The sequence below is a fragment of the Festucalex cinctus genome, chromosome 1 (assembly GCF_051991245.1).
Source record: "Festucalex cinctus isolate MCC-2025b chromosome 1, RoL_Fcin_1.0, whole genome shotgun sequence".
In the NCBI taxonomy this organism is placed as follows: Eukaryota; Metazoa; Chordata; class Actinopteri; order Syngnathiformes; family Syngnathidae; genus Festucalex; species Festucalex cinctus.
The window spans coordinates 804,418-830,626 of record NC_135411.1 but is presented as its reverse complement, the minus strand read 5'-3'; the positions used below and the strand labels follow the sequence as shown (position 1 = coordinate 830,626).

The following is a 26,209-nucleotide window of genomic DNA, read 5'->3' as shown; positions in this document are numbered from 1 at the left end:
TCTTTCTGACAGGGGATTCCGCCAGACGTTCCCAGCAAACCCTCACAATACGTTTGGGTCCGCCAGGTCGGACCGGCATCTTCCCCCACCCTTGGAGCCAACACACTACCAGGTGGTGATATGTTGACAGCTCCGCCCTTCTCTTCACTTGAGTGTCCAATACATGCGGCCACAAATCCAATGACACGACTACAAAGTCGATCATCGAACTGCAGCCGAGGGTGTCCTGGTGCAAAATACACATATGGACACCCCTATGTTTGAACATGGTGTTCGTTATGGACAATCCGGGATGAGCACAGAAGTCCAATCGCAAAACACCACTCGGGTTCTGACCGGGAGGGCTGTTCCTCAAAATCACGTCCCTCCCTGTCTCACTGTCATTGCCCACATGAGCATTGAAGTCCCCGGGGAAGCACTCTCCAGCACACCCTCTCTGGACTCCAAAAAGGGTGGGTACTCTGAACTGCTGTTTGGTGCATATGCACAAACAACAGTCAGGACCCGTCACCCCACCTGAAGGCGGAGGCAGGCTACCCTCTCATCTACCGGGGTGTACCCCAACGTACTGGCGCTGAGCCGGGGGCCAATAAGACTGCCCACACCTGCTCGGCGCCTCTCACCATGGTCAACTCCAGAGTGGAAGAGAGTCCAACCCCTCTCGAGAGGACTAGTACCAGAGCCCAAGCCGTGTGTGGAGGACAGTCCGACTATGTCTCGTCGGAACTTCTCTGCCTCACACACCAGCTCAGGCTCCTTCCCTGCCAGAGAGGTGACATTCCATGTCCCAAGAGCCAGCTTCTGCAGCTGGGGGTCGGTCCGCCAAGGTCTCCTCCCATGGCTGCCACCCAGCCTCCACTGCACCCGACCCCTGTGGCCCCTCCCACCGGTGGTGAGCCCATGGGAAGGTGATACAGTATCTGATATGTTATTGATATATATATATGCAACATTTATTTGTACTGCAAGTAATACAAATGACTTTTGGCCAGTTTTTGTCATCTGTGGCTCTCACACTTTCCTTCAGCAAAGTTTTGACGCAACACTTACCTTCCAATGAAGGTAAAATGTTCGTGATGACTGATGATGACAAGCCATTGAAGTCAAGGAGGCGGACCTCAGAGCCAAGGAGTAAGTTGAGGGCAGGTACCAACTGACTCCTTATTTGTAGGGAGGGCACTAATGCTGATTGGCTAGGGATGTAAGGTATTGCCACACACTTCCCACCAGGGGGAGCATCATCTCATCAGCGCCACACTCAGAAGTACAAATGCAATTGCATTGTACTGTCGCTTCTCTTAATGTGATCATTTTTGTCGGAACGCCGCCTGTGAGTCGCAGCAGTGGCCGGAAACGGAGCTGGTGTGTGAAGCCCGGAAGTCCAGGTGGCATCTACTCCATTTGATTTGTATTGTGATTTCAAAATGTGATGAAAGGTTGTTTGACGACAAGAACAAATTGCCTGCAGAGGCAAAAGTGCCACATGAACAGAAATTATATTCAATCAAAACCAGGTATGGACACAATTTTGTTCTGATGTCATCTGAATATTGTATGCTAATCATGTCAAAATTGTTACATAGAAAGATAAAATGTGCAAAATGCACTAGCATATGGCGTGTTAGCTAGCACGGAGCTGTGGTGGTTGAGTTAGCAACAAAGAGTAGGACATTTGCGTCAATCATTTCAGTGATAACATTGTTCCACAAAAAAATTTAATCGCAGATGGCTTTGTGTGTCTGAACGTATTGTCGACGCTTATTTGGGGAAAATTGCAAGGTGGCTTTATTTCTAATTTCATACACAAGGCAAATCAATGTGCTTCACACAAGCAAATACACAACACGTACAAACATCAACAAACAACCATTAACAACATTCAGAAGCAAACAAAAATAACTTCCTAAATTACGTACAAAACAAACATACATTGACATTTAAACACATTAACAGCAAACATTTAATATTTACAGGTTGAGTAGTTTTGAAAGCATTACATTTACACTTAAGATGCATTGACACTTTTACAGCACACCATTCTCACGTATCACGATACGTATCGCGATACATATGTTCCCAATACTTGATCTTCAAGGCAATACGTATCCCGATATATTACATTAATTTACTTGCGTAACAGTCATTTGTATACCTAAAGGATATGTTTGTTATGCTGACTGACAAAAATATTTTTGTTAGCAGCTCTTCTGGTTTACCACCCAGCGGCATACCTGGTCTAAATGTGTACGAACTTCAGAGCAAGGAGCAGCTTTCACAGACACACCGGGATATGAGCAAAAATATCAAAGTATGAAAATTAGTGTTGTTCCGATACCGATACCCAGCTTTGCAGTATCGGCCGATACCATACCGATATTTAAGGTTTTTTTTTTTCCTCAACATGGAAAAGCTGTCCTGCTATTGGTTCAGAGCATTCAAGGGCCAATAGGATATCTTAGATCGGCAGGCAGTGAACATGTCACATATCAGTGAATGTCGTGCACCAGCAAGACACAAGATGCCTCATCCAAAATCCTATATTAGCTTTGGAATTAATGGTATCGGCATGTTACTTGTGAGTACTCACCGACACCACTGTTTTAATGCAGTATCGGCACCTCTGCCGATACCGGTTTCTGAACAACACTCATTAAAATTACAGCTCTAAAATGTGCTTATTTGAAATATTTGGGTAAATAAAAACTTATTTTTTTTGTGTAACACATTCTATTTCGTTTTCAAACTAAATATACAAAAATTAGTACATTAAAGACACGTGCCATGTTAAGTTTAGAAGTAAATAAATGTTGATATTCCTCCTCTGTTTTCACTTTTCTTAGCAAGATACAGTGTCCAATCACTGGTGAGCTATTTTTGCATTAATTGAAGGCAATTAACTTCAAAGACGCTGCTGGTTTTTATTTTTTAGGTACAATGCAAGCTGCAAAGGCAAAACGTGAACTGCCTATTTCAAGATAATGAGCAATATCGATTCTGACGCCTGCGTATCGATATGTGTATTGTCATGAGGCCCGCAACGATATATTGCCGTAACGATTTTTTGATAGCTCACCAGTTTGGGCTCATCGGAGGCTCCTACAAGGTAACAGTCAGCTCGGATTTAACAACAAGCAAGGCTAAGACATACAATAAATAAAACTGAAGAGACACAAACCTGCAGCTGAATCTCTTAACAACTTCCCACCTCACTTCCTGATTCAATTTTCCCTCCTTTTATATGTGCTCCTCGCTCGCTACTCTGGGTCACATGACCACACGCAGAGAGGGATTTAAAGGAACAGGCACCAGATTTGGCACCCAGGCTCCACACGGTTTCAGAGTCCATGGGAAAAAAAAAATGGCTGTATTTTGGCAAACCTACATTTTTCTACTGTCAATTATAAAAGAACGGGACGGGGCAAAAAAAAGTATTCTATTCTACTCTGTCATTTGGTAGATTCAGCTTATATATAATTATTGAACGTAATACCGCGTGGGTATTGATTTTTATTTTATTTTTTCGTGAAAAGAATAAGTGAAAGAGTCAAGCATATTGATTGATTGATTGATTGGGTTTTATTGAACATATAAAAATGTCAAGCATAAACAAGGTGTAGTTAACTCATTGATTGCCATTGATGGAAAAAGACGTCAAAGAATGCATTTTTGCTGGGCTGGCAGTGAATGTGTTAAACACAATGTGCCAATATATTTTGTGATTATATTGCAGCATCCTTTTTTCCTTTTTTTAATTTTTTTTTTAAGGCAAATGTTTAAAAAACCATCCATTTTGGTTACATCTCATCTTAAGTCATTGACTGCCATTGACGGAAAAAAACGTCAAATAATGCATTTTTGCTGGGCTGGCAGTGAATGTGTTAAAGAGAAAAGGAAAAGAAGTAGGAAAAAGTACAAAAACATCTAGTCCTACTCACTAACGCTTCTATGATAATGTACTAAAGTTGTTCTTACTAACATAAAAGTTAAACAATAGAAAATAAACAAAACGTGTTTATCTTACGTGCACAGAAATATTAGTATGAGTTACAAGCCCTGATCCATTACATGTAGCCACATTATTACATGAAAAATGAAAGAAGCAAAACCGGGTATGAATACAATTTTGTTCTTAAGTCATCTGAATATTGTACATTGTGCTAATAATGTAAAAACTGTTCCATAGAAAAATAAAATGTGTGAAATGCACGTCCAAAGACTAGCATATGGCACGTTAGCTAGCGCGGAGCTGTTGTTGGTTTGATCTCGGGGTGAGTTAGCCTGGCCAGCCAGTCGACACTCTTTTTAATATTGTATACAAAGAGTAGGACATTTTGCGTTAATCGTTTCAGTGTTCAACAGCAACTTTTAATCCCAGATGGCTTTGTGTGTCCCTGAAGGTATTCTCGACGCTTATTTGGGGAAAATTGCAAGGCAAAGCAAGGTGGCTTTATTTCGATTTCATACACAAGGCAACTCAATGTGCTTCACACAAGCAAAAACACATCTAACATCAACAAATTAACAATTAACAAGATTCAGAAACAGATAAGAATAGCTTCCAAAATTACATACATTGTAAACACATTAACAGTAAACGTTAAAAACATTTAATATTTACAGGTTGAGTAGTTTTGAAAGCATTACATTTACACTTTTAAGTAAGACGTTGGAGTTGATACTTCTTAAGTCTTCCGAAATCCTAATATCTATACTTTTATTTGATTAATGAACGTAAATCATGATGACAGGCCCAGGTAGTTTTGAATATTTTATTACAAAATAACACAGCAGACTCACTTCCCTTCATTTTTTGAAGCTTCAAAGATGGCTGCTATTCTCACCAGCACACTCGTGTCTCTCAGCAAGATATTTAGAAGAGAATCTTTTAGCACAAACACCGCAACTGAATGGTTCCTTCGCACCATGTGATCTTGTGTGTTTGTTGAAACATGATTGGTCAGAGTAACGTTTTCCACAATCTGAGCAAGAAAAAGGTTTCTCGCCAGTGTGTCTTCTTGTATGTGCTTTTAAATTCGACTTGTCAAAGAAGCTTTTGCCACAATCGGAGCAAGAAAAAGGTTTTTCGCCAGTGTGTGTTCTTTGTTGTGCTTTTAAATTCGACTTGTCAAAGAAGCTTTTGCCACAATCTGAGCAAGAAAAAGGTTTTTCCCCAGTGTGTGTTCTTGTATGTCTTGTTAAATCTGACTTCAGAGAGAAGCGTTTGCCACAATCTGAGCAAGAAAAAGCTTTCTCGCGAGTGTGGCTTCTTGTATGCGTTGTTAAGTTTGACTTGTGAGAGAAGCTTTTGCCACAATCTGCGCAAGAAAAAGGTTTTTCCCCAGTGTGTGTTCTTGTATGTGCTTTTATATCTGACTTCCGAGAGAAGCTTTTGCCACAATCTGGGCAAGAAAAAGGTTTCTCGCCAGTGTGTCTTCTTGTATGTCTTGTTAAAGTTGACCTTTGAGAGAAGCTTTTGCCACAATCTGGGCAAGAAAAAGGTTTTTCCCCAGTGTGTCTTCTTATGTTTTTTTAAATAGGACTTCGAAGAGAAGCTTTTGCCACAATCTGAGCAAGAAAAAGGTTTCTCGCCAGTGTGTCTTCTTGTATGTCTTGTTAAAGTTGACCTTTGAGAGAAGCTTTTGCCACAATCTGGGCAAGAAAAAGGTTTTTCCCCAGTGTGTCTTCTTATGTTTTTTTAAATAGGACTTCGAAGAGAAGCTTTTGCCACAATCTGAGCAAGAAAAAGGTTTCTCGCCAGTGTGGCTTCTTGTATGTGTTGTTAAGGTTGACTTGTCAGAGAAGCTTTTGCCGCAATCTGAGCAAGAAAAAGGTTTCTCGCCAGTGTGTCTTCTTGTATGTATCGTTAATTCTGGCTTCCGGGAGAAGCTTTTGCCACAATCTAAACAAGAAAAAGGTTTTTCCCCAGTGTGTCTTCTCAAGTGAATTTTCAAACTTCTTTTTGAACTCAATGTTTTCCCACAGTGAGAACATTCGCAGGATTTGTCATCAGTGTGACACGACCTATCACCAGCAGCGTGTTCATCATTACCATACAGATTATCATCATTATCATCATCATCATGAGAAGAAAGGGACCTTATGTCATCACTTTTTGCTTTTGATGATCCCCAGTGGTCTGCATCACTTTCTGGAATCATGTTTTGAGGAGTTGAGATGCTGTTTGGAGGCTCCGCCCCTGTGCCCTCCTCACTCTCACCCTCGACTTCATCTTCACCCTTTAAAGGGGCGAAGGTCATTGGTGACTTGGTGACATCATCCTCAACACCAAGGGGCTTTTTTTCTTCTTTAGAATAATGATGTTCTTCCTCCTCCTTCTCCTTTTTAACATGAAGAGATTCCACCTCCTGTTCATCAGGATGAAGATATTTTTCACCAACGTCTGCAGGACACAAGAAGACAAAACACATATTTGTGTTGGTCAAGTCCAAAAAAAAAACAAAAAAAAAAGTTTGGCGACTCAACACCCCACATGGAGCACTTCGATCGATGGACAACAGGTTTTTCATCAGTTTGTGTTCTTTTGTTTGTGTTTCCTTTGTTTATTGCAAAAATTGACTTTTGAGCGAAACCTTTGCACCAATCTGAGCAGGAAAAAGGTTTTCCCGTGTTGTGTGTGTGCTTTCAAACTCCATTTTGAGCTCAATGTTTTCCCACACTGCGAAAATTCCAAACAGTTGTTGGCAGAGTGACGTGCATCGTCATCATCATCATCATTGTGAAGAAAGGGGGACATTATTAAAGATAGACCGATACAGGCCGATTATAGATATTGGGCATTTTGATGAATATCGGTATTGGCCTTTATCTAAATCTGACAGTCGATATAAGGTAAATCTAAACCCATTTGAAATTTTCAGTTAACTTTATAAGAGTTGCTACTACTGACCCTGGGAATCTTCTGAACCATTTTGTTATTGTGACAGAAATGTGAAGATTTCAGGTGTTTGTAAATTTTGGGGAAAAACATTTACTGTAGAAAAGTAGAGCGATATGGTATTTATTTGCTCAAGTTTCCATTTCACTTTTTTAGACGATATAACACAGTCAAGATTGGCTTTTGTATTTTACAAAAATTTTTATGCTAATATTTCCCCATGTTTTTTTTTTTTTTTTTTACTGAAAATGAATATCGGCCTGAAATATCGGTCATTGGCCTCCTTGACTACTAATAACCGCTATTGGTATCGGTCCTGAAAAAAACATATGGGTCTATCTCAAGCCCTGATGTCATGATGACTTTGTGCTTGTGGTGGTCGCAAGGGGTCTGCATCACCTTCTGTCGTCATGTGTTGACGAGTTGACCTGCTGTTTGGAAGCTCCGCCCCTCCAACCTCCTCACTCTCACCCTTGTCTTCATCTTCACTCTTTAAAGGGGCGAACGTCGGTGGCGACTTGGTGACATCATCCTCAACCGCCTCCTCTTTGACACGAACGGGCTTTTCCTCCTCTTCGATGTCAGGATGTTCTTCCTCCTCTTTAACATTCGGAGGCTTCATGTCCTCTTGGTCAGGACGAAGATATTTCTCAGCGACGTCTGCAGGACACAAGAAGAAAAAAAACACACATTTGGTTTGGTCAAGTCAAATTTCAAGTTTGAGTTGATAGTACTGTTACTATCAAATTTAGAATTGCTTAATCTATCGATTATTCAGATTCGTGCTGGGCGATATGGGAAATAATTGTGATCACGTGACTGCCCTATCATGGACGGCGGAAGGAAATGACGTTTGAATGGAAGTGGACGGGCCGCGGAGCGATTTAGGTACTTAGAGACTTTTATTTTACAAACGAAAAGTTATTATTACCCATCGAGCCATGGAATCTGCTAGTTCAACTGACGTTCGCCTGTCAGCAGAAGTGGAACGTTTAGTAGGAGCTCATAGAGTGCGATATTTACAGAAACTGGAGATGGCTCGTTTGAAAACAGACCCTTACCTTCTGTCCCCCACCATTTTCGGAACGAATCAAATCGCCGACTTTTCCGGAATTCACGGTGCATGACATGTAGGGGTGTGAATTGCCTAGTACCTGACGATTCGATTCGTATCACGATTCACAGGTCACGATTCGATACCGATTAATCCCGATACGAATTTATAAGTCGATTGTTGTGATTTTTTTTCATTCAAATTTAGAAAATACTAATCAGTAAGCTTGTAGAGTGTAAGATTTATATGAAAATGTATTATTTATTTATCTGAAATTTCAGTCTTATAGAGGTTGTAATCTGTTTCATGTTTGAACAGCATTAAAATAAAATATTAAGGCTTAATGTTCCGTTCATATAACATTCTTCCATGCTCAAGGTGTGAATCCTAAAAAAAAAAAAAGATTCTGCCGATTATTGAATCGATTCGAGAATCGCGCGATGTAGTATCGCGATATATCGCCAAATCGATTTTTTTTAACACCCCTAGTTTACTCCCTTGTCTGTTTGTACAACCGACCGCACAGCAAGATATGACCATTTTATAAATTTAATCGACGACACAAAGGACTTCACGCTCTACGCGATTCAATTGTTACAATCCAGGCAAGTGGTTCTTTTGCCGTCCAGCGTTCAGGAGGGTGCGGCCCCATGGGGGGGAAGTGACGTCACGTGCAAATGGTCCATACCACGATATAGATATATTTGTAGTTCTTCCATGAAATATTATACAATAGGGGTGTTAAAAAAAAAATCGATTCGGCAATGTATCGCGATATTACATCACGCAATTCTCGAATCGATTCAATGGGCAGCCGAATCGATTTTTAAACGTCTTTTAAACGATTTTTATATGAATGAATGGAATATTAAGCCTTAATATTTTATTTCAAAGCCATTCAAACATGAAACCGATTACAACCTGTTTGTTAAATACAGTGGCTCACAGTAATGACTGAAGTTTCAGATAAATAAATAATACATTTTCATACAAATCTTAACAGTGTACATGTACAAGTTTACTGAATAGTATTTTCTAAATTTGAGTAAAAAAAATAAAATGAAAAATCGCAACATTCGACTTATAAATTCGGATGGGGATTAATCGGCATCGAATCGAATCGTGACCTATGAATCGTGATACGAATCGAATCGTCAGGTACTAGGCAATTCACACCCCAATGATACAACGTACTTTGCTTACAATTTCACATTTTATTTGTGTGTAACATTTAATGAATGTCACAAATGAATCTAGTAGGGCTGCAATATAAAATAAAAAATGTAAACAAAGTAGGCACAGCGGCCTAGACATTTTTATAAGGCATAAAAAAATAAAGTTCAGACATTTTCTGTCATAAATTAAATGCAAAAAAAAAAAAAAAAAAATTCCAAATTGCAAAGTTTCAACTTTGTAGTGCAGCTAGAGTAGTAGATCAAATAAATAAATACGTATATGCTCGGCTTCAAACTGAGCAAATTGATTCATATTAAATGTAGCTTCTCGATTAAGCTGCTTGATGGAGGAAAAGATCATAAACAAACAGTTAATAGACTTTTTTCCCCCCAATATTTATTGAAACTCAACTCTCATAAAACGGCAAACATTAGATCGATTTTGGTTTGGAAAAGCAGGATAATATAAATAAATAAAACGTATAATAAATAAATAAGTTAAAATAAATGGACATTAAGTTTATACCTTTATCAAATTAAATGAATACTCAGTCATTGGTAATTCCAAACACTCAATGAAGAAACAGGTAATCCATCAAAAGATAAAAAAAGAATAAACGCAAAAATTAAAAGTAAAAAAAATCTCAAAAGTAATCCAAAAATGGGCATTAACTTTGAAGAAATAATAATCCTTTTGAAAAGTGGTAAAAATTGTTAACTACTCCTTTCTTAATCCACAAGTGTCGAGTACCCTCAAACAGTAAAAGGCAAAAATAAGAAGATGAGATTTTTACTGATCTTCCGTTTCTTTTGTGACGACTCTTCTTTAGACTGATTAAGTTTTATTTATTTAGAATTATTCAACAGTCAGCTAGAAGTATTTGGCTATTTGTCTCATGCTGTTAGGTAAGAAAAGGGCACAATAAACATTTTTCTATCGTCATGCCGATATATATCGCCCAGCACTATTTCAGATTCATCGGATTCATTTTAATGTTCCTGCAAATGAGGGTTGCCACGACGACAGGCCGCGAGTTGGCTACATTGCATCTCCAAACGGCCCACAATCCCGCTCACACTTCTTCTGTATGGAGGACCGAAACTGTTAAAATAAAAATAAAAAAAATAAAAAAGTAAATGAAGACATGAACAAATAAATGCATAAAGTGAAAATAAAAAATTCTATAAAAACTTTTTTTTTTAAAAGTACAATATAAATGGAAATAAAAACAACAGAATAATAAATAAATTTAAATAAATAAGGTGAATGAAGACATGAACAAATAAATGCATAAAATGAAAATAAAAATGGATATTAAAAAACATTTTAAAAAATTATTGCAAAAAATAAATATAAATAGAAATAAAAACAACAGAATAATTATATAATAATAATAATAATACATTTAAATAAAAAAGTAAAAAAAAAAAAAAAGTATTTATATAAATAAATACTGTCCCACTTTAACCAATGCATTGCTTTCCCATTTTCTTTGGGCGGTTGAAATAAAATAACAAATACTGTGTTTTGGTGATTAACTCTGTATAAATGAAGGTGCTTAGCATTACTTAACATTTTTGGAAGAATATATTCCATTCATCTTAGAAAAGAAATGCAGATGTGGACATCGCGACACTAAGTTGCAGGGGGAAGCAGCACATGTGGTGCAGATGACGAATACGAAAAACTGTGTCCCATTTTGTCTTCTACAGAGCAAATAAATCACTCGAGCATCTTGATTAAAACCCTACGCACACGACTGTTACATTGGTATGACTGTCCGATGACTGTTTAACCGTCCTGACTGCATGTTTTGTTTTGTTTTTTTTAACGCTATATAGTAGTGCTAAGCAAGGCGGAGTAATTAGAAGTGTACAAACCTGCTGCGTGTAGCACAATTCGAGGCTCCTCGCAAACATCGTCCAGCGGTTGAAAATGTTGCTCGTTCTCTTCTTTTCCTCCAAAGAGTTCCTCCTCGTACTTTGGTGTCGTTCTCGCCGACATTTTGGCACAATAATGCCGACAAAGTCACACTTGGTCTCTTCCTGACCACGTGTTATGTGCTTCTCTTTGTTAGCGGCTAGCGAGTTAAGCTAAGCTAAGCTAAACTAAGCTAAACTAAGCTAAGATAAGCTAAGCTAACGAGGCCGAGAACACTGACCTGAATACATGAACGACTGGATAGCCGAGAGCCCCATACACGTGAGTGGAGCTCTACCGGAAACACGTGGTCTCCAATTCCGTCTTTTTTTTTTTTTAACTCAGCCTAAACGTAAACTATCTTAACTCAAAGTAATGTCGACTTATACTGAAAATCTTTGATTGTTACCATGTTTGTATGTCTTACAGCAAATAAAAAAAAAAAAAAAAAAAAAACTCAAAGTAATGTTAAGTAGTAGTGTAGCGCAGCGCCACCGAATGGCCAATGTAGCGTAATTGCAGTAAATCGTGTCTTTGACGGTGGTTTTGTCAAAACAACAAGGTGGACGCAAACTGATTTCTGTCGTGATGGAATATATTCATTCACAAAAGCGTAATAATAAAATAAATAATTCAATCAATCAATAATAAATAAGGTTATTGCACCAGAGATTGAATAAATAATAATCATAATAAAATACAAATTCAATCAATAAATAAATAAGGTTATTACACCTGAGAGTAAATTAATAATAATAATAATAATAATAATAATAATAATAATAATAATGAAAATAAAATTAAAAAATAAAAATTCAATCAATCAATAAATAAGGTTATTACACCGGGTGGTTTCCACGTTTACATTACACATATATGCTTCCTGTTCCTTCTCGAAAGCAGACTCCTCAATTGTGCAGGATTCTTGGATTAAGCATGCGGCAGAACGCTCAGTCTTCAGTGGCGTGGCATAAAACGCCCATAATTATATATCTTTTAAAAAAAATAATAAAAAATGTCCATTTCCCTTCCTTTACATTCAGCTCGAGTGTCAATAAATTTTGCAGCAGTTGATGTGGGTGCTGAAGAAGTACTGTACATTATTTTGTACTCTGCAGGCAGCTCCTTCCAGTTCACAACACCTGTTATGTGTTATTGAGCATCTTTGTAGATCGGCATTAACAGGCAGAACACCTTTCCACTTGAAATCCAGCTCCCGCAAATTCAAGCATTTTAAAACGTATGGCTTGAATGCAAGAACTTGAACATTTCGGAATAACTCACAATTAAGTACTCGTAACTTTTTATTTTGGTGTAAACATATAACGCGTCACATGCAATTGAAAACAAGTTTGAAGATACCCAGTGGCGATATAGTGCAATAATACACAAACAATTAGACATTTTTAAGGAAAATCAACAGACCCCCCAAAGAATCCAAAGAACACGAGAATTGCAAATTTAGCAGTGAGCACACAACATAGAACCATGCACTCGAACAAAAGGAAAAGAAAACAGGACCAAAAAAAAAAAAAAAGACTATAACAGATGATGTATTCTTCAAATTATCAAATACCGACTACGCTTGCTTAGTTTTACCCGTCCTCAATTATTTCAAAACTTTCCATTTTCTCAAAAACAACAACACAGTTCGACATTTAAATCGCGGTTGATTTGAGCACGTTGTACGCACGGACTAGTCCGTCTGTACGTCGGCTTCGTTCAGATGAGGTTTGTTGTTGATATTGTATACGTTGTTTAAATTCAAATTGTCTACATGTTTTCGAGACTGTTTTGTTCAAATTAACTAAATAGTTAGTTTATAAAGTTATTTGTTTTAAAAAATTATTTGCTCGAAGGCACGTGTTTCCATCCATCTTCTTCCGTTTATCCGAGGTCGGGTCGCGGGGGCAGCAGATTTAGGAGGGAAACCCAGACTTCCCTCTCCCCGGCAACTTCAACCAGCTCCTCCGGTGGGATCCCAAGGCGTTCCCAGGCCAGCCGAGAGACATAGTCTCTCCAGCGTGTCCTGGGTCGTCCCCGGGGCCTCCCGCCGGTGGGACACGCCCGGAACGCCTCCCCAGGGAGGCGTCCAGGAGGCATCCGAACCAGAAGCCACCTCAGCTGGCTCCTCTCAACGCGGAGGAGCAGCGGCTCGAATCTGAGTCCCTCCCGGATGACCGAGCTTCTCACCCTATCTCTAAGGGAGAGCCCGGACACCCTGCAGAGGAAACTCATTTTGGCCGCTTGTATCCGGGATCTCGTTCTTTCGGTCACGACCCACAGCTCGTGACCATAGGTGAGAGTTGGAACGTAGGTCGACTGGTAAATTGAGAGCTTCGCCTTTTCGCCCAGTTCTTTCTTCACCCCAATGGGCCGATACAGAGTCCACATCACTGGGGACGCTGCACCGATCCACCTGTTGATCTCCCGCTCCATCCTGCCTTCACTCGTGAGCAAGACCCCAAGATACTTGAACTCCTCCACTTGGGAAAGTATCTCATTCCCGACCCAGAGAGGGCACACCACCCTTTTCCGACTGTGGACCATGATCTCAGATTTGGAGATGCTGATCTTCATCCCAACTGCTTCACACTCGGCTGCGAACCGCTCCAGTGAGAGTTGGAGATCCAACAGCACCACATCATCTGTAAAGGGCAGCGATGCAGTGCGGAGGCAGCCAAACCGGACCCCCTCGACGCCTCAGCCACGCATAGAAATTCTTAGAAAGTTATGAACTGAATCGGTGACAGGGGGCAGCCTTGGCGTAGTCCAACTCTCACTGGAAACGAATCCAACTTACTGCCAGCGATGCGGACCAAACTCTAACATCGGTCGTACAGGGACGAAACAGCCCGTATCAGGGGGCTCGGTACCCCATACTGCCGAAGCACCCACGGTCGAACGCCTTCACCAAATCCACAAAACACATGTGGACTGGATGAGTGAACTCCCACGCACCCTCGATGATCCTGCTGAGGGTGTACAGCTGGTCCACGGTTCCACGGCCAGGACGAAAACCACTGCTCCTCCTGAATCCGGGACTCAACTTAGACCTTACCAGGGAGGCTGAGCAGTGTGATCCCTCTGAAGTTGGAAAAACCCTCCGGTCCCCCTTCTTAAAAAGGGGGACCACCACCCCGGTCTGCCAATCCAGAGGCACTGTCCCCGATGTCCACGCAATGTTGTAGAGGCGGGTCAATCACCACAGCCCCACAAGATCCAAAGCCTTTAGGAATTCCGGGCGGATCGCATCGACACTGCCACCGAGGAGCTTTCCAACCACCTCAGTCACTTTGACCCCAGAGATAGGAGAGCCCACTTCAGAGTCACCAGACTGCTTCCTTAAAGGAAGACGTGTTGGCGCAATTGAGATCTTCGAGGTATTCCCCCCACCGATTCACGACATCCCGAGTCGAAGTCAGCAGCACACCATCTCCATTATACAGTGTTAATGGTGAACTGCTTTCCTCTCATGAGACGCCAGATGGTGGACCAGAATTTCCTCGAAGCCATCCAGAAGTCATTTTCAACGGCCTCACCGAACTCCTCCCATGTCCGAGTTTTTGCCTCAGCAACCGCCGAAGCCGCGTTCCGCTTGGCCAGCCGGTACCTCCGCAGTAACACAGGCCAAAAAGGCCCGATAGGACTCCTTCAGCTTGACGGCATCCCTTACCGCTGGTGTCCACCTGCGGGTTTGAGAATTTCCGCCGTGACAGGCACCGACCACCTTATGGCCGCAGCTCCGATCGGCTGCCTCAACAATGGAGGCGCGGAACATAGCCCACTCGGAACCTTCTCCTCCCCCGGGACAAGGGATAAGTTCTGCCAGAGGGAGGCGTTTAAACTCTTTCTGACTGCCCACACCTGCTCTGCGCCTCTCACCATGGGCAACTCCAGAGTGGAAGAGAGTCCAACCCCTCTCGAGAGGACTGGTACCAGAGCCCAAGCCATGTGTGGAGGACAGTCCGACTAGGTCTCGTCGGAACTTCTCTGCCTCACACACCAGCTCAGGCTCCTTCCCTGCCAGAGAGGTGACATTCCATGTCCCAAGAGTCAGCTTCTGTAGCTGGGGGGTCAGTCCGCCAAGGTTTCCTCCCATGGCTGCCACCCTGCTAATCATGTCAAAATTGTTACATAGAAAGATAAAATGTGCAAAATGCACTAGCAGATGGCGTGTTAGCTAGCACGGAGCTGTGGTGGTTGAGTTAGCAACAAAGAGTAGGACATTTGCGTCAATCATTTCAGTGATAACGCTGTTCAACAAAAAATTTTAATCACAGATGGCTTTGTGTGTCTGAACGTATTGTCGACGCTTATTTGGGGAAAATTGCAAGGTGGCTTTATTTCTATTTCATACACAAGGCAACTCAATGTGTTTCACACAAGCAAATACACAACACCTACAAACATCAACAAACAACCATTAACAACATTCAGAAGCAAACAAAAATAACTTCCTAAATTACGTACAAAAAAAACATACATTGACATTTAAACACATTAACAGCAAACATTTAATATTTACAGGTTGAGTAGTTTCGAAAACATTACATTTACACTTTTAAGATGCACTGACACTTTTACAGCGCACCAGTCTCACTTCCCTTCATTTTTTGAAGCTTCAAAGATGGCTGCCATTCTCACCATCACACTCGTGTCTCTCAGCAAGCTTTTTACAAGAGAATCTTTTAGGATTAACACTGCAACTGAATGGTTCCTTCCCACCATGTCTTCTTGTGTGCTTTCTTAAATTTGACATGGAAGAGAAGCTTTTTCCACAATCTGAGCAGGAATACGGTTTCTCTCCAGTGTGTGTTTTTGCATGTGCTGTTAAAGAATTGGTGGAAGCGAAGCTTTTCACACATTTTGTGCATGAATATGGTTTCTGTCCCGTGTGTGTTCTTATGTGGATTCTTAATTCAGGTTTGACAGGGAAGCTTTTGCCACAATCTGAGCAAGAAAAAGGTTTTTCCCCAGTGTGTGTTATTGAATGTAATGTTAAATGTGACTTCTGAGAGAAGCTTTTGCCACAATCTGAGCAAGAAAAAGGTTTCTCGCCACTATGGATTCTTTTATGTGTTGTTAAATATGACTTGCAAGAGAAGCTTTTGCCACAATCTAAACAAGAAAAAGGTCTTTCCCCAGTGTGTCTTCTTGTATGTGTTGTTAAAGCTGACTTGTCAGAGAAGCTTTTGCCACAAACTAAACAAGAAAAAGGTTTTCCCCTAGTGTGTCTTCTTGTATGTGTTGGTAAATATGACTTGTCAGAGAAGCTTTTGCCACAAACTAAACAAGAAAAAGGTCTTTCCCCAGTGTGTCTTCTTGTATGTGTTGTTAAAGCTGACTTGTCAGAGAAGCTTTTGCCACAAACTAAACAAGAAAAAGGTTTTCCCCAGTGTGTCTTCTTGTATGTGTTGTTAAATCTGACTTCCGGGAGAAGCTTTTGCCACAGTCTGAGCAAGAAAAAGGTTTTTCTCCACTGTGTGTTATTGTATGTGTTGTTAAATGTGACTTTGAAGAGAAGCCTTTACCACAATGGGAGCAAGAAAAAGGTTTCTCGCCACTATGGATTCTTTTATGTGTTGTTAAATATGACTTCTGAGAGAAGCTTTTGCCACAATCTAAACAAGAAAAAGGTTTTTCCCCAGTGTGTCTTCTTGTATGTTTTGTTAAATCTGACTTGTCAGAGAAGCTTTTGCCACAATCTGAGCAAGAAAAAGGTTTTTCCCCAGTGTGTGTTCTTGTATGTGTTGTTAAAGCTGACTTCGAAGAGAAGCTTTTGCCACAATCTGAGCAAGAAAAAGGTTTTTCCCCAGTGTGTGTTCTTGAATGTTTTGTTAAATGTGGCTTCTGAGAGAAGCTTTTGCCACAATCTAAACAAGAAAAAGGTTTTTCCCCAGTGTGTCTTCTCAAGTGAATTTTCAAACTTCCTTTTGAACTCAATGTTTTCCCACAGTGAGAACATTCGCAGGATTTGTCGTCAGTGTGACACGACCTGTCACCATCAGCGCGTTCATCTTTACCATCCAGATTATCATCATCATCATCATCATCATCATCATCATCATCATGAGAAGAAAGGGACCTTATGTCATCACTCTTTGCTTTTGATGATCCCCAGTGGTCTGCATCACTTTCTGGAATCATGTTTTGAGGATTTAAGATCCTGTTTGGAGGCTCCGCCCCTCCAACCTCCTCACTCTCACCCTTGTCTTCATCTTCACTCTTTAAAGGGGCGAAGGTCATTGGTGACTTGGTGACGTCATCCTCAACCTCCTCCTCTTTGACACGAACGGGCTTTTCTTTCTCTTCGATGTAAGGATGTTCTTCCTCCTCTTTAACATTCGGAGGCTTCATGTCCTCTTGGTCAGGACGAAGATATTTCTCAGCGACGTCTGCAGGACACAAAGAGACAAACCCAAATTTAGGTTGGTCAAGCGTGAGTTGATGTGTATTATCGTTTCTACAGTGGCACCTCGACTTGGGCCCACCACACACTCGGATTGGCCCATCCCAAAAAAACAAAAAGAAAAAGGAAAAAGAAAATATTGGCCTTGTTAAAAATCTGACAGCCGATATAAGGTCAAATCTAAAACCATTTTAATCTCTCTCTATTGATTCAAGTCGACTAAATTGAGTTGAGTTGATATTATCCATCCGCATACATTTCAACTTTTACATAGAAAATTAAAACACCTATTTGTAACCATAGTTAGGCTGGAAGACCCCTACCCACAATTCCTGATTTTGGACCCAATTTTTCCTCATGCATTCTTAATGGAAGATTCAAAATTTCCTTCCACATTTTTCATCCAATTTACTTCATTCCAACGTCAATATATTCCACCAAATCATACCACGAGCTCTTTTCCTGTTCCAAAATTCACGCCTTACTCGCAATTCCCGATTTCGTACACGTTTTTTCCAATTCATAATGGGAGATTCTACATTTCACATTTACTTCCACATTTTTCATCCGATTCACTTTGTTCCAACTTCAATGTAGTCCACCAATTCTCCATCTTTTTTTTTAGTTCCAAAATTCACACCTTAACCACAATTCACTATTTTGTACCCTACGCCTGCCCTCAGCGGCAGCCATCTTGGCCAATTGATTAGTTACGTCCAAGAGTCTCACTAGGGGTGGCGGCCATCTTGGCCAATTGATTTGGTACACCAGGGATTCTCGCCAGGAAATGCCCCGGCTTGAATAGGAAGTGACCTGATTTCAACAGGAAATAACCTGATTTCAACAGGAAGTGGCTTGTTTTCAACAGGAATGACCCGGAAGTGACCTGAAATCAACAGGAACTGACTTGTTTTCGATAGGAAGTGACCTGTTGATTTGAACAGGAAGTTACCCAGAAATGGCCAAAAATCAAAAGGACGTGACCTGATTTCAACAGGAAGTGACCAGGAAATGGCCTAAAATCAACAGAAAGTGACCCAGAAGTGGCATCAAATCAACAGGAAGCAACACGATTTCAACAGGAAGTAACCTGATTTCAATAGAAAGTGACCCGGAAATGGCATAAAATGAACAGGAAGTGACTCAGAAGTGGCTTTAAATCAACAGGAAGTGACACAATTTCAACAGAAAGTGACCTGATTTCAATAGGAAGTGACCTGAAATCAACAGGAACTGACTTGTTTTCAACAGGAAGTGACCCGGAAGTGACCTGATTTCAATAGGAAGTGACCTGGAAGTGACTTAGAATCAACAGGAAGTGGCCCGATTTCAACAGGAAGTGACCTACCAATAGGAAGTAGTCCAATTTCAACAGGAAGTGACCTGATTTCAACAGAAAGTGAGCCTTACTCCAGTCCTCAATCTTTCCTCCATTAATTAATTCACTAATTAATTTACCTTAATTAAGCTCAACCGCTTCATTCCATTTTCACGTGTCGTCTTGTGCGCAGTTCGCATATATGCCCATATGAACTCGGCCCTTATTTGCAAAATGGACTCGATTGTTATTGACTGCCGTCTTCGTGAATGCTACAGTTGCAACCAGTGATATTTTTGTCGACGAAGAATTTAAATCATAATTTTCATTGTTTTTCCTGACGAAAATTAAATGAAAACTAAAGTAGAAGCCATTCATTCAGACAATAACTATGATTAAAATTGACTGACAATTTCGTCAATGACTAAAATGAAAATGAAAACAACACAAAATTCACACAATCCAATCGGAATGAATGAGAAAAGAACCACTCAGAAAATGTTGTGTTCACTGCACTAACTCAACTCAACTTTAATTATAAAGCGCTCTAAGAACAGGCATTGCTGTATACAAAGTGCTGTACATAAACATAAATTGTGCAGCTGTAAGATTAATCTCAAGCAATTTAATTATGCACTTTTTCTTATTCAGGTGAAAAGTTACAATATTGTCAGTTGAACATGATTCATTGAAACAAGAAAGACACCATTGTATGAAATGTGTCTTGCGTGTTAAACTAAAGTCACAAATAGGTGTGCTATAATTTTCTGCATAAAAGTTTAAACGTATGCTGAAGGAAAATAGACTAAACTGTGAATTTAGTTGACTAAAATTGGATTAAAACTAAAATACAATCAGGAGAAAAAAATATGACTGAAACTTGTTAATTTTAGTCAAAAGACTATAACTAAAACTAAATTAAAATTTCTTGTCAAAATTAACACTGGTTGCAACAGCAGTTGAATGTAATAATGCAGTAATCATGACAAAACTGTGACTGTTTTGTAAAAAAAAAAAAAAAAAATGTATGTGGGAAACAGGGATATGTATACCGACAAAAAAAATAATTTGCAGTATTGTACCACCGTTTTAATACAGTCTTATTGTGCACCTAAGTGTTCTTAAAATCGCACACGTCTTGTCAGATACATTGGCATGACTGTCTCATGACTGTATAATCGGCCCCTGTCCGGAATCAACCAATCAAATCAATTTATTTCACTCTTTAAAATAACAGTTGAATTGAATTACTGTGTACAGCAATGAGGACTGCAGTGATTTTTTTTAACGCTATATAGTAGTGCTAAGCAAGGGAGAGTAATAAGAAGTGTACAAACCTGTTTTGTGTAGCACAATTCGAGGCTGCTCGCAAACATCGTCCAGCAGTTGAAAATGTTGCTCGTTCTCTTCTTTGACTCCAAAATGTTCCTCCTCGTCCTTTGGTGTCGTTCTCGCCGACATTTTGGCACAATAATGCCAACAAAGTCACACTTGGTCTCTTCCTGACCACGTGTTGTGTGCTTCTCTTTGTTAGCGGCTAGCAAGCTAAGCTAAGCTAAGCTAAGCTAAGCTAACTTGGCCGAGAAGCATCAACGCGCACCGAGACGAGTTTAAACACACGCCGACATTTAATAAATGGTGTCGCAGACCTTCAAAATGGTGATGGGAGTCCTGTGTGTTCAGTCCAACACCAAATAAGAAAGAATGAATTAGCAGAGGACGTCTGATGAAACGCGATGTGGCCGCCGGCCACGGCAGTGAGCACGTGAAGAAACGAATGGAGACGTGCGGCGGAAGTCAGGCAGGACACGCCCCCGCTGCGTTACGATTGGCTGTTGGAAATTGTCCGGGGGCTTCCGAGCAAGCATTGTCATCAAGTCATCGGCAGATGTCGCCATTTTTGCTGCGGTTGGAATCGAAAGTCTCATTCCCTTTTTCAGTATTTTGATCCCGATATAATTGTAAAGTTTAAATTGGACTTATTGAAAAGAGCTCCAGTTTATTGTGGTGAATGTGCAGTTTAAAAATTCGCCATCAAAGTTGAACAAGCATTTTGAGGTCAACTGAATGTTTATTATGAGGGATGAGATTTAACCACCAAATGTTATGAGTTTAAAGGCCCAGTCTGCCGGTTTCACTCAGGAAAATGCACTTTTTTAAATGCAGGATTTCAACAAACAAACTACTTGTCAATTTACAGATCTGGGCTTCTCTTAATTTCTGGGGGTGATTTTGTCCAATAAACCCCCAACGCCCCAGCCCAACCCCAACTGTATTTTGCAAAAAAAAACAAACAGTGTTAACACCCCTCCAGCCAATCACAGAGCAGGGGGGGGGGTGTCGCAAACGGGGCAGAGCGAAATAGTCGGCTGCGTGACGTCACTCCCGCGACAATTTGAAAGCACACACGGATTTTATTTTTCACTCACTCATTCACACGTTAGCTTCTGTGAGTGAGTGAGTGAAAAAAAAAATACGTGCATGCTGTCAAAATCCACGAGAGTGACGTCACGCAGCCGACAAATTCTCCCGGCATCTTTAAATTAACATTTTAACCTTGCCCTTTGTCTTTGTAAATACCTTAAAACCAAACTAAAATATATAAAAATGCAAAAAATAAATAAATCTTGAGCAATAGCGTTGTAAATTATTTACCAAGGAGCGTTAGAGGCGTGTCAACCACGACAGCCCCACAACATCCAGAGTCTTTAGGAACTACGGGCGGATCTCATCCACCCTCAGGGCCCTGCCACCGAGGAGATTTCCAACCACCTCAGTGACTTTGAACCCAGAGATGTTACGTATGGGGTATGGATGAACCCAAAAGTGGAGGAAACAGGCAGGAAGAGCAAGTGGAAGAACGATGTAAGGAACTTTATTGACTATTACGGGGAAGGACTGGACGAGACTGAAGGGAAGGACTCTGGGCTGGACGTGGACACAGATCATGGCGGAGACTTGGCGTGGCGTGATGCAGAGACTTGGCGTGGCGTGATGCAGAGACTTGGCGTGGCGTGATGCAGAGACTTGGCGTGGCGTGATGCAGAGACTTGGCGCGGCAGACTTGGCGCGGAAGACTTGGCGCGGAAGACTTGGCGCGGAAGACTTGAACTTGGCAATAACAGACTTGGTAGACTTGGCCATAAGGACTTGGTAGACTTGGTAATAAAGACACCACGGTGACCAGACATGCAGACATTCAACCAGCAAACATCAAACATCAAACAATGCTCCCACACCCGTGTGGGACAAACACCACTCCCTTATACAAACACTAATGACAATAACAGGACACACCTGGGAGACACAGCAGGGAGGGGGAACCAATCAGCAATACACACCAGGAAGGGAAGACACAAGCAGGTGGACCAGGTAAACCATAACGAGACTGGGGAAGAAGACAGGAACACCAGACAACCAACACTCACCAAAATAAAACAAAAACCCAAACCAACTGAAACGTGACAAGAGATAGGAGAGCCCACCTCAGATTCGCCAGACTGCTTCCTCAAAGGAAGACGTGTTGGTGCAATTGAGATCTTCGAAGTATTCCCCCCACCGACTCACGACGTCCCGAGTCGAAGTCAGCAGTACACCATCTCCATTATACACAGTGTTAATAGTGAACTGCTTTCCTCTCATGAGACGCCGGATGGTGGACCAGAATTTCCTCAAAGCCGTCCGGAAGTCATTTTCCATGGCCTCAAACGAACTCCTCCCATGTCCGAGTTTTTGCCTCAGCAACCGCCGAAGCCGCGTTCCGCTTGGCCAGCCGGTAACTGACAGCTTCCTTCTTCAGCTTGCCGGCATGCCTTACTGCTGGTGGTTCGAGGATTGTCGCTGTGACAGGCACCGACTACCTTATGGCCGCAGCTCAGATCGGCTGCCTTAACAATGGAGGCGCGGAACATAGCCCCCTCGGAACCCTCTCCTCCCCCGGGACAAGGGAGAAGTTCTGCCAGAGGGAGAAACTCTTTCTGACAGGGGATTCCGCCAGACGTTCCCAGCAAACCCTCGCAATACGATTGGGTCCGCCAGGTCGGACCGGCATCTTCCCCCACCCTTGGAGCCAACACACTACCAGGTGGTGATATGTTGACAGCTCCGCCCTTCTCTTCACCTGAGTGTCCAAAACATGCGGCCACAAATCCAATGACACGACTACAAAGTTGATCATGGAACTCCTAGCCGAGCGTGTCCTGGTGCCAAGTACACATATGGACACCCCTATGCTTGACCATGGTGTTCGTTATGGACAATCCGTGATGAGCACAGAAGTCCAATCGCAAAACACCACTCGGGTTCTGACCGGGAGGGCTGTTCCTCAAAATCACGTCCCTCCATGTCTCACTGTCATTGCCCACGTGAGCAGTGAAGTCCCCGGGGAAGCACCCTCCAGCACACCCTCTCGGGACTCCAAAAAGGGTGGGTACTCTGAACTGCCGTTTGGTGCATATGCACAAACAACAGTCAGGACCCGTCACCCCACCTGAAGGCGGAGGCAGGCTACCCTCTCATCTACCGGGGTGTACCCCAACGTACTGGCGCTGAGCCGGGGGCCAATAAGACTGCCCACACCTGCTCGGCGCCTCTCACCATGGGCAACTCCAGAGTGGAAGAGAGTCCAACCCCTCTCGAGAGGACTGGTACCAGAGCCCAAGCCGTGTGTGGAGGAGAGTCCGACTATGTCTCGTCGGAACTTCTCTGCCTCACACACCAGCTCAGGCTCCTTCCCTATTTTAATCGCAGATGGCTTTGTGTGTCTGAACGTATTGTCGACGCTTATTTGGGGAAAATTGCAAGGTGGCTTTATTTCTATTTCATACACAAGGCAACTCAATGTGCTTCACACAAGCAAATACACAACACGTACAAACATCAACAAACAACCATTAACAACATTCAGCAGCAAACAAAAATAACTTCCTAAATTACGTACAAAACAAAACATACATTGACATTTAAACACATTAACAGCAAACATTTAATATTTACAGGTTGAGTAGTTTTGAAAGCATTACATTTACACTTAAGATGCATTGACACTTTTACAGCACACCAGTCTCACTTCCCTTCATTTTTTGAAGCTTCAAAGATGGCTGCCATTCTCACCAGCACACTCGTGTCTCTCAGCAAGCTTTTTACAAGAGAATCTTTTAGGACAAACACTGCAACTGAATGGTTCCTTCCCACCATGTGTTCTTGTGTGCTTTCTTAAATTTGACATGGAAGAGAAGCTTTTTCCACAATCTGAGCAGGAATACGGTTTCTCTCCAGTGTGTGTTTTTGCATGTGCTGTTAAAGAATTGGTGGAAGCGAAGCTTTCCACTAGTGATGTGCTTCTCGGGTCGAATCCCTGAAGCGTGTGCCGAGTAATGCAGATGAGTGGTTCATGAACGGCGTGTCAGTGTGTGTGTTGATGACGTACGTGGTGACGTTTGAAGCCCCACGAAGCAGGTGTACCACGTGACTGATTCAGGAAATGATTCGCTAGGTTTGAGTGTAGTTCGAAATAAAAGCGGCAAAGAAACGCTATGGATTCCCCTTCACTTTTTCTGTTTTCGGGTCCCTTATTGCGCTACTTTTTTTTTGCTTTTGGCATTCGATTTGACGAACTTATTTTTGCGATGGAACCAACAAGAAAGAAATTTTCCCTTTCTTTGGGAGCACTTTGAGCAGATCTCACCTCAGAAGGTAATGCACTGCAATTACGCTACTGTCGCGAGCAGTGACAGGAGTCGGAGGCAGAGTGTTGAAGTCCGGAGCCAAACACCGGCGGTTTATTGATATCAGCTTCTCAGTGTTTAACAGCAACAACAACTCACTCTGCGCGAGGCTCACAGACCTACCAACATTTTGTTCTTTTATCCTTTCATCCTTTCATCCCAACAAACTCCCCCTTCGTCCCAACGTTCCATGGGTGAATTATGTTCTAATCACTACACTACTATTTTAACAGATTCCAAAAATAAAATAAAATGTGACAACACATAAAATTCACATTTTTCTGTTAACAGTTAAAGTCCCCTTCAGTCCTGGAATCACAGAAATATACGCGTCCAATTCTATACAAACTTGCTATCTCATATCGATGCACCCCTGCTTCATCAGTACCATGTGAAAGAGTTTTTTTCCAAAGCAGGTGAAATTCTCTGCAAAAACAAACAAACCGCCTGAGTCCAAAAACTTCGGAAAAAATATTGTTTTTAAATAAAAATGAATAAGCACTATTTTTATTTTACCTCATTTCACATTTTCACTTGTTGCATAAGTGCAAACATAGACAAAGTAACACAGAACAATTCATGTTAAAACACTCTTCAAATATATATTCTTTTGTATTTAGAGCATGATTTACACACCACCATTTTATTGCATGCACCAAGCATGTTATACATTTTTCTGTCCACATGATGGCGTCGTCGAGGAAATGAATCATCTTGAAGCCCCTACGTGTGTGTGAAGCATTTCACTGCAGGGCTTCACTGCTTTACGGGGCTTCATTTTGCCATCACTACTTTCCACACATTTTGTGCATGAATATGGTTTCTGTCCCGTGTGTGTTCTTATGTGACTTCTTAATTCAGGTTTGGCAGGGAAGCTTTTGCCACAGTCTGAGCAAGAAAAAGGTTTCTTGCCAGTGTGTGTTGTTGAATGTAATGTTAAATTTGACTTCTGAGAGAAGCTTTTGCCACAATCTGAGCAAGAAAAAGGTTTCTCGCCACTATGGATTCTTTTATGTGTTGTTAAATATGACTTCCGGGAGAAGCTTTTTCCACAGTCTGAGCAAGAAAAAGGTTTCTCGCCACTATGGATTCTTGTATGTGTTGTTAAAAGTGACTTCCGAGAGAAGCTTTTGCCACAATCTAAACAAGAAAAAGGTTTTTCCCCAGCGTGTCTTCTTGTATGTGTTGTTAAATATGACTTCCGGGAGAAGCTTTTTCCACAGTCTGAGCAAGAAAAAGGTTTTCCCCCAGTGTGTGTTGTTGAATGTAATGTTAAATTTGACTTCAAAGAGAAGCTTTTGCCACAATCTAAACAAGAAAAAGGTTTTTCCCCAGTGTGTGTTCTTGAATGTAATGTTAAATGTGACTTCTGAGTGAAGCTTTTGCCACAATCTAAACAAGAAAAAGGTTTTTCCCCAGTGTGTCTTCTTGTATGTGTTGTTAAATCTGGCTTGTCAGAGAAGCTTTTGCCACAATCTAAACAAGAAAAAGGGTTTTCCCCAGTGTGTCTTCTTGTATGTGTTGTTAAATCTGACTTGTTAGAGAAGCTTTTGCCACAATCTGAGCAAGAAAAAGGTTTTTCCCCAGTGTGTGTTCTTGAATGTAATGTTAAATGTGACTTCCGAAAGAAGCTTTTGCCACAATCTAAACAAGAAAAAGGTTTTTCCCCAGTGTGTGTTCTTGTATGTGTTGTTAAATTTGACTTCGA

The 26,209-nt window shown here is 41.4% G+C and overlaps 1 protein-coding gene across 1 annotated transcript in view; it reads right to left on the bottom strand.

Moving 5' to 3' along the window:
- Positions 1–4,988: 4,988 nt before the first annotated feature.
- The window catches only part of LOC144012372 (uncharacterized), a 55,673-nt gene continuing 34,452 nt past the window's right edge, over positions 4,989–26,209 (bottom strand). Inside the window, exons 4-6 of the mRNA XM_077511729.1 lie at positions 25,444–26,145; positions 16,477–16,891; positions 4,989–5,624 (exon numbers count right to left, since the gene is read on the bottom strand). Coding sequence (XP_077367855.1) covers positions 5,126–5,624; positions 16,477–16,891; positions 25,444–26,145 — 1,616 coding nt within the window. The 3' untranslated portion in view covers positions 4,989–5,125. The remainder of the gene's footprint in view (positions 5,625–16,476; positions 16,892–25,443; positions 26,146–26,209) is intronic.